We start from the raw sequence: 12,652 nt of genomic DNA, 5'->3' as shown, positions 1-12,652 counted from the left end.
CGCATGCAACTCAAGATAAGGACCATAGGAGTAGGCAAGCAGGACCCAGAATTGGTGCCATAGGGAAGGACTATACTCGTAGAGACAGAGGCAAAGGGATTTTGTCAAGTCAAGAAGATGACTCGCTATCTATAACTTCGGACTCTGTTGGAGTGAAAAATAGTAACTATGGTTATACTCATAACCAACCATTTCCCTACCCTTCATATCCCATTCCTTTTGGGATAGAATCGAGTAGCTAATGGAAAGAATCCGAGACTCAATCTTCAAATGATTTTGCTCATGTACAATATCAACCAATCTCAGATCCATATGAGTGGCATGTTAACAATTATATGCAAAACTATTTTGGGGATTTATCATTTGATGACTACCCTTCATAATACACTTACTCTACACATGGAGATGATGAAGATAGTGAAAATTTTGAACCTCATAGGAACTCTATGTGGTACTAAGTCACTCATGTATCTTACCATGCAATATATAAAGTGTAAAAAATATTGTAGTAAATCATTATATATAAATGATTATGGTGTGTTTAATCTTCTTTCATCAATTACAACATATTTTCTACACTCACAGTGTTTGTCAGCTCGCTATATAATCAATTTAAATCAGTTAAATCCATCATGCAATGCATTTCCTTCCAATTTTTTGTGATAAACTAATAGACAATTGACTAAATAAACATCCTCCAAATTTTTAATAAAAATTTTCGAGTTTTTCTTACAATTTTCGTGGTCTTTATTCAATTTTTATTAATATCGATAATATCCCGATATTTCCATCAAAATTTCCTTGTTTTTACCAATATTTCCGATATCATCGATATTTTAGACCTTGATCTCAGCCACTTGTGTTTAAATGAATTAGTTTATTATTAATTTCCAATGACAACCACGTTTCTCAGCCACTTCTTCATCTGATTTGAATATTTGATTCATTCAAGAATAGTCCCTTTATCCCATTGTTATGTTGTGTCCTTAAATTCAAATTATTATTAAATAGCTCGTAAATAGGCATTGTTTTGTATTTGATTGTGATTCAAACTCATGTAATTGATACAGTATAAATAGATAGCTGTACACAACGTTCTAGGTTTGCCTATCATTCAAACTCTTCTATGTGATCAGTTCTTTCATCTATTTATAAAGACGGGATTTGAAAAAAAAAATCGGGACTTCACCGATGGAAAAGGGAACTCCATGCGTTTGGCAAATCCCTTGCGGGAAATATGGAGGGATTTCCCAATCCAAAATCCCGAGTTTAAATCCTATCATAATTGGTGGAATTCTGCAAATCTCAAGAGCGGGGGAAATTGTTTTTGCTGCGCGCCAACAAATACACCTTATATCAGTTTTCTATCAAGAGTGGGAGAAGAAGGCAGGCCATCCAAGTTTCGCAGGTCTTATATCAGTTTTCTATTAAGAGTGGGAGAAGAAGGCAGGCCATCCAAGTTTCGCAGGTGAGCTTTCAATCTAGTTGCAATTTTTTTTTTTTGTTGATATTATTGATGGGTATTCAATTTAATGGGTTTGATCGATCTATCTCTACTTTTGTTTTGTTATCTGATTCTTTATATAATGGGTTTGACCGGGCTCTGTTTGTATTCTACTTTATGTTTGTATTCTATTCTCTGCACGGTGTATTGTTTATCTCTACTTTCTGTTTTGTTATCTGATCTCTTTTGGTTTCTTTTTGAAACTAAATTTCAACCCAAAAAAATAGAAGTTAATCATCTTTTTTAATATGATAGAGAGTGTTTGGTTTTCAGATTTTGCCATCTATCATCTTTCAATCAAAGACTCTGTTTTGCTCCAGTATTTTGCCATCTATCATCTTTTTTAATCTGATGAAATTATTGTTTTCTGCACTTTCTGGTTGCAGATTTTTACTCTGTATTTATGATATGGGTTCCTCAATTGTTATTGCTGAGGAGATTATAGCTTACCTTGTAGTCTGCATAATTTCTTGTAGTTTCTGTTTATGGTCTCCTCTTTTCTCTGTTTGACTAACTTTTGGGTTTAAGAGAGTTTGTTAGTCGGTTTCTTTGGTTTCTCTTAAAGAGAGTTACGCTGTGTGTGGGTTGCTGTGTTGTTTGGGTGATTCAAACTTACTGGTTGTGTACCAGTTTTTGGTAGCCCTTGGAGCAGTGTATGGGGAATACCACATCTGCCTCTATGCTTTGTACCAGTTTTTGGCATGCCTTGGAACTTGAAATGTGCATATTCTAGCTTTGCTTTAACTAAGTATATTGGTCAATTTTAGAGGTCTCATTTGTCTCCAAGTCACTTTCCAATCCGATTTCATAGGTCTCTCTGCAAACTTCTTTGCTAAGATAAATACGTACATATATTTATTTATTATAATTTACACAACTTGATGGTCTTGTATCCCCATCAACCCTATCCCAAAACTTTAATTAACTATTGGAAATTTTAGGTGGTGAGTTTTGGTAATCTTTTTTTAGCTTTTACCATAAATTTCACTATTTGGTTATTGAATGGAATGTTCAGTCTGCCAATTTTGTTATTATGGGTCCACCTTAGCTAAAATTGTGTGGCTTTTTGTTGGTGTTTGATATGACTATATGATAAGATTATTTGGAAATATAAACAGGTATGGCTAGTGATGATGTAGATAATTTTCTTACACGTTTAAGTCACAAGCGTACTAGAGATAAAGAAGAAATAGGGACAAAATGTCAATTATTCTTGGTACCATTACATCTGTCATTGCTATAGTTGTAGCATGGTATAATGAAACTTATCTAGTCAAAGAGCCTTCACTTGATTGGGATCAAGAAAGACGATGTTACTTGAACCGTCTGTATAATGGGAGGGAGGTTGACTGTATTGAACAATTACGAGTTAGCAAGAATGCATTTAAGAGTTTATGCACTATTTTGCATGGGAAGGGTGGATTGACTCCAACAAGAAATGTTTCAATTGAAGAGTCTGTGGCTATTTTCTTAAATATACTTGCTCACAACTTGAAGTTTACGGTCATTGGTTTTGATTATTATCGCTCTAAAGAAACAATTAGTCGACAATTTAATAGTGTGTTGCATGCTATGATGAGAATAAGTGAAGAGTACTTGAAACTTCATCCATGTGCTATAAGTGGATCAGAAAGAGACAAGTGGAAGCGGTTTGAGGTAATTCTATAACTAAAGAAAAGTATGTTCTTGTAATTACATTTAAGAGTATTTGCTTATTTGTTTTTTATTTCATGTCATTAGAATTGTATAGGGGCATTAGATGGAACTCACATTCTAGTAACAATGTCTGCTGAGGACAGACCAAGATATTGAAATAGAAAGGGAGATATTTCCACCAATGTTTTAGGAGTTTGTGATCCAGATCTAAAATTCATCTATGTACTATCCGGATGGGAGGGTTCTGCTTTTGACGCTCGTATTTTGCGAGATGCTTTATCATACTAGTTGTTAATTAAGCACAAACTTAGGTATAAATAACTAACTATTCTTTAAAACTTTTTTGTATTGTAGATAATTATTATCTTGTGGATGCGTGATACGCTAATGGACAAGGTTTTTTGGCACCGTACAGAGGAACTAGATATCACTTAAATGAATGGACTGGAAACAATCAGCCTGAAACTTACAAAGAATTATTTAATTTGCGTCATTCAATTGCAAGGAATGTAATTGAAAGGTCCTTTGGGTTGTTAAAAAAACGATGGAGTATACTGTGTACCCCTTCATTTTTCGACATCAAAACCCAAATTAGGATTATAAATGCATGCTTTGTGTTGCATAACTTTATCCGACTCGAGCAACATAATGACCCTGTGTTACAAGATCAAGATTTGGGGTTTTTAGCTTCTGTGGATCATGAGATATCAAATCATTCTACATTAGAGGGTAATGCAAATAGGATTACAAGTGTTCAAGTTACTGATCAGTGGACTACTTTCTGTGACACGTTAGCATTGTAGATGTTTCATGATTATCAAGCAAGAGGCACAACGATTTCATGATTTTTCAATTTGAACTTTTCATGAACTTTGTAATGTTTTAATTTGAATAAGTGTTTACTTCATGTATTGAATTTTTAACATTTTTAGCAATTTGAATGAATTTGTTAATGTTGTGTATTAATGTTGTTGAAATTATTTCAATTACATAAGATGGCAGAGAAAGCAACCAAACTAAAGCAGAGGAAAATGAAAGAGAAGCAAGGTAATGAACATGAAGGAGAAGAAAAATGTTATTTACGTTGGAACATACAAATGGATCGTTCATTAGCAGAGATACTTAGAGAAGAATGCCAAATGGTTCACAAAGGAGATGGTGGTTGGAAATCAGTTGCTTATAACACTGCTGCAGCCATATTGTCTGCCCAATATAATATTGAAGTAAGTGCTGATAACATTAAAAATCGTGTCAAGACATGGAAAAGGTTTTATGCTGTAGTCAGTGACATATTAAGTCAGAGTGGATTTAGTTGGGATGCAACAAAAAAGATGATCACTATAGATGAAGAGAATGTTTGGAATGAGTATGTGAAGGTAATTTACAATGGAATTACACCTTTTTGCATGACTAGAATATTTTTTGTGGTAAATTTACAGTTATTTAACCTCTTCTTTTTTTTTCCTGATAGTCTCAGGAAGATGCTAGAACTTTTCGATATAAAGTAATTGCAAATTGGGATGATATAGTGGATTTATGTGGCAAAGATAGAGCTACTGGAGAGGGTGCTGAAACATGTTCTGAAGCTGCTGAGGTTATGACACTGATAGCGAACCGAATAATTTTGTTGACTTGGGTGCTAATACTCAAGGTTTTGAGAATTCTCACATTGATGATGTCTCACCCAATTCTAGCTGTCCAAAGAAAAGAAATCAACCATCTTCTGAAATTCGCCCACCAAAGAAAAGAGGTACTCCTAATGTTCTTGCTGATTTAGTGGCTAAAATGGCTTCATCGTTCAAACAATTTATCAATGCTACCACACAAAAGCATGATCCATTAGAAGTATATGATGAAGTTAATGCAATTCTAGAACTTAATCCAGATGAACAATTGAAGGCATGCACTTGGTTTATAGAAAATGAGAAACAATTTCTCATGTTGAAGACACTTCCAATTGAGAGAAAAAAGGGAATGGTGTTGATGTTTATTTCACCAAGGGCATAGAACACATTTTTTCATTCTCATGTTATCTTTATTAATTATTATTTTTTAATTACAAGTACCTTAAACAGTAGTTGGAATGATTGGATTCATTTATTTTGATTTACTGATACCGTTTTTTTTTTTTAGTAATATAGATGACTTTATCTTGATTACAATTTCAAGTAATAACAGTAGTGGATTATGAATGTTTTTGTTTAAGAGATTTGAATGGTACCTGCTTTACTTTTATCAAATATGTTCTCTCTGAAATCTTAAGCTATCATTTCAACTGTCTATTTTTCAGAAATTCAACACTTTATCAATCAAATCTACAATTAATTAACTGATGTTGTCAAACATTTGTTGATGCAAAAACAGAAGATGAAGTGGACGAAAAACCAATTGAGCAAGTTAGGCTAACAGTTCCAATCACATATGACCCATCAGAGCCAACCATAACGTTTCGAACATGGGTGCTTGGCCTATTATCATGCACCACTCTTGCTTTTATCAACCAGTTTTTTGGGTACCGCCAAAATCAACTCTTTGTTTCTCAGTTTGTTCTAACAATTGCATGCTTTTTTATTCTTAAGCCTCCTTTGCGAGTTTTAGTTTTAAAATTCCTTTTATGATTATCCAAACAGGGGAAATTGTAATTTCCGTCATTTTCTAAATTCTATATACAAGATATCCAAACACTGAAAATTTGGAATTGACGTAATTTGAAATGATGTAATTACAAATTCCGTCATTTACAAATTCTATGAAAATTAGAATTCCTTCATCCAAACGCAGCATTAGGACTTCCTTGACGGCTTATAGATGGAACTTTACGAGGATTGCTAGGCGTGGTTTGTTGTTAAATCTAAATTAGGAAATCCTTCTTGTGACAAGCCACATATCTCATCCACTTCTTCATCTGATTTGAATATTTGATTCATTCAAGGATAGTCTTTTTATCCCATTGTTATGTTGTGTCTTTAAATTCAAATTATTATTGAAATAGCGTGCAAATAGCACTACAAGAAAATCAAGAATTTACGGCGTGCATATGTTGCGTGTCGTAAAAAGTTGGTTTTTATGGCGCTATATTTTTGCACGCTGTAAATGAATTTTTTCTTATATTGTTTACGACGTGCTTTCTATCCATGCCATGTTTGTTTTTTTTTATTAAGGGTAATGCTAGGGAGACCATCTAGTTGTACCATATTTTTGTACCAACTGATGTGGCTGATGAGTTGGCTATAATTTTTTAATTTTTAATTTGTACCATATTAAATGAGCTTTTAATTTTTAATTTTTTAATTTTATTATCTCTTCACTTTACAGAAACCTAAGCGGTGTAGGAAGTTTTGTTTCACGTATATTCAATTGGTTCTTCCCTACCTCTTCCCCTTCCTCATCCTTATCTTCTCTCTAATCCGCCAACAACGATAAATCATACCAGAGTTTTTCCTACAACTCGGATCATCAATCGGTTGATTCGTCAGCCTACTCCTTCGGATTCATGCTCGCTCTCCAATTCGACTCACTTGTCTGGAGTGACTTGTAATTGTTGACTCTGTTTCCAGCGATAGCGAAGCCCACCCATCTCTGCTCTGGCTCAAACCATGTCATCTCTGATCTCTTATTTCTTTTCTGGGACTTGTTCGTCATAATTGATTCTTCTATGGTCAGTGTGTCTCCTTCAGTGCTTTTCTTTCATCGTGAAGATATGAGATTCTTTTTGGTTAGGATAAATCATGGGTCATTCTTTGCAGTGTTTAAATGTCCGTGACTGCAATTGGGTATAACGTTTGAAGAAGAGACTGATTAGTTGAAATAATACTGTAGGGCACAATAGTACGATAAACTTATTATTTCAAACCCAAACTAAGCTCATCTCAAGTTCAAGAGCCATGGAAAGGAGAGACTGATGAAGCCGTCCATCAAATCATGATGGAAACTATCTATTCCCTAGCAACAACTCTAATTTCACCTTTTTCAAGCAAGTCATGGAACACCCTCACTTTCCTCTGCTCATTCCAATGATGCATTTTCCAAAGCTTTCCAGTAGCCAAAGCAAGCACCATGCCATAACGTATCTCCTTGACAACGCTTGGTCCTTTTAGTGTTTAAATGTTTATGACTGCAATTGGGTATATCGTTTGAAGAAGTGCTTCAATGATTTCTGATGTTCATCTAAGCAATTAAAATCATTATCTTAATCATGCATTTGATGCTTTAGTGCATTCGTTGTTTACAATTCCAACACATGAAAGTTGAATTCTTGTTGTGCAAATGAAAGTTTTCATGGCAAACGAGGGCTATGTTTAGATTTTGCCCTTATGTATCTTGTCATTAGTGAATGGTCTTTTTCTTCTTCTGACTTTACAGAGATTCTAAGCAGCTGTGATATGGCATCATTCCAAGTATTCTTGAATGTCCAGTTGGTCCAAAAACGACTCACTTTTGGGGACCTGTTGCAAACTGGATTTGTTTCCGTTGTATGCTTCACTTCTATGATATATAGAATGTATTTGATTTCAAATGAGGTTTCTTGCTTTTTGACTAATTCTGATCATAATGGGCTGATTTAACAGGGATTGACGGATATGAACAAACCTCTAAAAATGATTTCTGGCAACAAGACAACAGGTCCAATCTCAAACTAAAAGGGTGGCACCCTAATTCAATCAGAGGTTGTAGCAACCTTAATCCAATCTCAAACTACAACCATTCAATCTCAAGTGCAATATGGTCGTTTCAATTACAACACTAACAGCAAAATGTCTACATTAACAAAAAAAAAAGGAATTTTTAAGTTCAAAAGTGTCAACAACTTCTGCAATTGCAATTCTTTTGCTTCCAATGATCAGTTTCGTTGGCCACCACTTCCTCCAGAACTAAAGCTAGGCATGTATATATTGTAGTCTTCATTCCAATATTGATATTGATGATCCTAAATATGAAAAAAAAAAAAAAAAAAAGGGAAGAGGAAACAATATATAAATTCAACATTTTAATATAAAATAAATAAAAAGTACGGAAAGTTCTGAAATTAAACTTCTTTTCTATTACCAGAAAATGATTGTCATGAAGGATTGGATGAGCCATATGTCCTATCTCATACTCTCTATACAACTGATTTAATTGACCAGTTTGAGTAAAACCCATAAATGTGGTCATATTTTCCTGCAATGTTTCCATAATATTGGTCGTTACAATTAGCGAATCATCAGTACTAGAGCAAATGACTAATAATGAATTTTAACAAACAAAAACAATCAATCAAAACAAAACATTCATGTCATACCTGCATAGCAATGCTCTCTTGTGTTCCAACTACACCATCACCTTTAGAAGTAGATGAACCAACAATATGGCCAATATCATCAAATTCTGTTGGCTGCAAATCCTGCATAAAAACTCAAGGACAGTCACAATAAAATACTTTATTGATTGAATAATACATTAGAAAATAATAATAAAAAATGTATCCATTTTAATTGCATACATTCAGTTCTTTCTCTCCATTAGTGTTGTTTCCACAAGATTTGATCTTCTTGTTACTCTCTTGTTTCTTCTTTTTACTATCTTGTTTCTTCCTAACTGCTTGTTCCAACTGAGATTTCCTCCTTTTAAATGGTGGACGGCCTTTCTTTCTAGCTGCTAAGGGAGTAAGAATACATTGACTTGCATTCGGAATTGAACTAACATCATTCTCAATGTTCCTGCCAATAGGTGACTGAGGATTTGGTTGATCACTACCACAAACAACATTATGTTTGGAGAGTTCCTCCTTTACATTATCCATCCAAGTCATCACAATCATGCACTTATTGTCAGAATCATTTGCCAATTCCTTAATCTCATCAAAAGCCTTTTGCATCTTATGACATCGTTGTGCTTCAGGTGCGAGACTATAGCTTTCATAATTGATTTCAATCCTTGTGTGACATCTTTTCACATCCTTCCTCCATCTTCGCATTATATATTTTTCTGGAATCAAGTCAATGTTGTGGCGAAGAAAAACATATATTGTATGACGGCATAATATGCCTCTAAACTCAAACATGCGACAATTGCACTGGACTTCATTGTCATCTTCATTAAGCCAAACCTTGAAATAAAGCCTCTTTTTTTTCCCTTCCATCATGAAATCCTCAGATATTTGGTACTCAAAATTTGCACCATTCACTTTATGTGAAACATAGTCGCAATACATTTTGCCTATTAATTCTTCATGAAATTCTTTATATTTGGAAATAGTGTAAACCTCTTGAGCCTGTTTCTCCATGTTATAATGAGTTCCACAATCAAAACCAATGGATGAAGACTTAAAATCTTCTTGCTTCTCCTTTTCCACCTTAACTTTCAATGCATTTTCATATTGCTCCACAAACTGTTTTAAAGTAGTCTTAGAATTTACATGGTCATCAAAAAATGCATTCATACTTTCACTTCGTTGTGTGGTAGACATTCCTGCCCAAAAACTATCTTTCACAAAATATGGTACCCAACGTTGTCTCTCATTATATAGTCCAGCCAACCATTCATTGTCTTGTAACTCATATTTCTCAATTATTTCATCCCAACCTTCTTCAAACTCAACCTTCTCCAATGAGCCATACACAATACTTTGCAAGGCATACATGATAGCTTCATATTGCTTGTAACGGTTCAACTTACTAGGAAACTTGTTCATTATGTGCCACAAGCACCAACGATGTCTAGTATTAGGAAAAATAATCTCAATGGCATTTTTCATGGCTTTATCTTGATCAGTAATTATTCCCCTAGGAGCGTGCTCATGCATACATGTGAGCCAAGACTTAAACAACCAAATAAAAGCATCAGTATCTTCACTTGAAATCAGCCCACATCCAAGTAAAATTGATTGCCCATGATGATTTACCCCCACAAATGGAGCAAATGGCATGTCATACTTATTCGTCAAGTAGGTTGTATCAAATGTAACAACATCTCCAAATTCCTTATATGCCGCCCTACTTCTTGCATCTGCCCAAAATACATTTCTTAACCGACCATCTTGATCTAAATCAATTGCATAGAAGAAATTTGAATTTTGAGCTTGCATATTCAGAAAATAAGTTTGGATTGCAGTAGCATCGCCTTCCCCAAGCCGTAATCGTCTCACATTTTCAATATAATTTCTACAATCCTTTTCCAAAAAGGAGATATTCTCATGGCCCCCAGCTTCAACCACTAATGAATTATAGCTCTTGTTTAACCTTATTCCAGCTCTATCATTTAACTCAATCCTCCTTTTCATATATGAACTTATTGTCCGATGACATCGAAAATAACGAGCCTTGGTTGGACTCATATCATGGTTATGATCAAGGTTGATAGAGTTGATCTGCCACCTTCCATCTAAGATTATACCTGCTCTTACTCTAGCTTTGCAACCAATTTTTATACTTGGATGTGGCTTTAGGACATTACTTGATTTACTCTTATATTTGCCTTCTCGACCACATGAAATAGTCACATATTTCAATTCTCCTTCATCTCCCTTTTGTGATGTTCTCTTCCTCACGGGAAACCCTAATTGCTTCCCATATTCTCTATAATAGACAACTATATCATCAATGTTGTTAAAAGTCATCCCAACTCGAGGCTCTTCCACATTCTCTCTATTCTCCAATTCAGGCTCCTCACTTACTGCTTCACCATCATTCTTTTCCATTTGAACCCCATCTTCTTCTTGATTAATATATGAACTCGTAAAGCTACTCGAAGACATGATTACAAAATAAAATAGGATCTGCATAGTAATGGAAGGCATGGAAAAAGAGATTTCAAAACAGCAACCAACATAAATTACAAAGACCCATATCCATACAAGCAAGGAAAAAGAGGTTTCAACACAGCAACCATTGTAATATTATAGCCATGGTATTTTATTTGAACTTGCAAAATTGCATGAGTGCCATATGCATAGGAGAAAACAAACACAACACACAAGACACAAAAAGGGAATACGGATAGGAGAAAACAAAACTCCCAGTAACATAAGATTACTCAAAACAAGAAAAAAAAAAAATCAAAGACTTCAAGTATGGAGGGAGGCATGTCAAGCCATCTGTAGAAAGAACCAAAAACGGCTAGTTATGAGACCCAAAACAAATATTGAACATGATATACAATTAGTATGAAAGTATTCAATACTGATCGTAAGAGTAATACAAATATCTCAATGATTCAAAGAATCAATCCAAAAATTTCAATCATCACCCAACAAGAGAAAACCTAAGAGTGAAATAGAGATGAACTTACCGTCGTCACAGGCGTCAGGAAAAACTCTGGTATGATTTATCGTCGTTGGCAAATTAGAGAGAAGATAAGGATGAGGAAGGGGAAGAGGTAAGGAAGAACCAGTTGAATATACGTGAAACAAAACTTCCTACACCGCTTAGGTTTCTGTAAAGTGAAGAGATAATAAAATTAAAAAATTAAAAATTAAAAGCTCATTTAATATGGTACAAATTAAAAATTAAAAAATTATAGCCAACTCATCAGCCACATCAGTTGGTACAAAAATATGGTACAACTAGATGGTCTCCCTAGCATTACCCTTTTATTAATGGCGTGCTTTCTATGTACGCTGTAAAATTTAAATAAAACATAATGCTATTTATGGCGTGCTAAATGTGCACACCGTAAATGTTATTCCTATTACTGGCGTGCTTTTTTTACACGCCGTGAAAGCCCATTTTTTCCTCCTCTTTTCTTTCTTCGCATACTGCCCTTTCTTTTCACCAACTTTAAGTTTATATGGGTTTTCTTTTCAAAAGCCTTCAAATTCTCTCTCCAACCCTACCCACTCTTTAACCCCAAAATCCAAATACTCTCTCACATCTTCTTAGACTGCATCTCTTCTCTCTGTCTCTCCCTCACCCACGTCTGTGCTCTACTCTTCAATATCACCCTCAAGCTTCCTCAACCAAAAAACCTTCAATCTTCACAGCTGTGCTATTTCTCAGTCGCTCTCTACTCTCCAAAGGAAAAAATGAGAGGCCATTCAACTGAAGGCTTGCCTCTGTACACTTCAAAGAAAGAGAGTATTATTCCTTGTCAACGTCCTCTTCAGCGCTCGTCTTCCACCAACGGAAATGCCTCTGATGGCTTCGAAACTACCAGCGACGGTGAACTCGGATCCAATAATAGATACAATGACAATGAAACCCAACAATAGCACCAAGCCCAAGAGAAACAGCAAAGTCTCTCTCAGGCCGATGACGTCGCATTGAAACAGGTACTTTTCGATTTTATTAACTACGAATCTTATGTTCCTATTAAAATAAATTTCCTTGATTTGTTCTGTTTGCATCTAAAGCAAAAAGCGTTTGAACAAGCAAATGATGTGAAAGGCAACACATTCTAATATTGAAGGTTATAAATCTGGTGAATAGGTGTCTTTTTTAAACTTTAATTTCTTTTGGGGACTTTTGAGAGACCTGCATAAAGCTACCAAGTTAGCTTGACCAAATTCCTTGATAA

The 12,652-nt window shown here is 34.7% G+C and overlaps 3 protein-coding genes across 3 annotated transcripts; 2 read left to right on the top strand and 1 right to left on the bottom strand.

Annotated features, from left to right (window-relative positions):
• On the top strand, positions 2,705–3,316 carry LOC109948678. Its single transcript, XM_020562373.1, has 2 exons — positions 2,705–3,160; positions 3,245–3,316. The coding sequence occupies exons 1-2, from the start codon at positions 2,705–2,707 to the stop codon at positions 3,314–3,316; spliced, it is 528 nt and encodes a 175-aa protein (XP_020417962.1).
• LOC18781005 lies at positions 4,258–5,167 on the top strand. The gene is made up of 3 exons (XM_020562372.1): positions 4,258–4,536; positions 4,632–4,725; positions 4,812–5,167. Exons 1-3 carry the CDS (start codon positions 4,258–4,260, stop codon positions 5,165–5,167), a joined length of 729 nt encoding a protein of 242 aa, XP_020417961.1.
• Positions 8,001–11,725, bottom strand: LOC18780949 (protein FAR1-RELATED SEQUENCE 6). The gene is made up of 4 exons (XM_020562371.1): positions 8,643–11,725; positions 8,442–8,543; positions 8,207–8,320; positions 8,001–8,087 (listed from the first exon to the last, which is right to left on the bottom strand). The coding sequence occupies exons 1-4, from the start codon at positions 10,935–10,937 to the stop codon at positions 8,001–8,003; spliced, it is 2,598 nt and encodes an 865-aa protein (XP_020417960.1). The 5' UTR covers positions 10,938–11,725.

The sequence above is a fragment of the Prunus persica genome, chromosome G4 (assembly GCF_000346465.2).
Source record: "Prunus persica cultivar Lovell chromosome G4, Prunus_persica_NCBIv2, whole genome shotgun sequence".
NCBI classification, from domain to species: domain Eukaryota; kingdom Viridiplantae; phylum Streptophyta; class Magnoliopsida; order Rosales; family Rosaceae; genus Prunus; species Prunus persica.
Note: the sequence above shows the minus strand (reverse complement) of the source record. Positions and strands in the feature narration are given on the sequence as shown.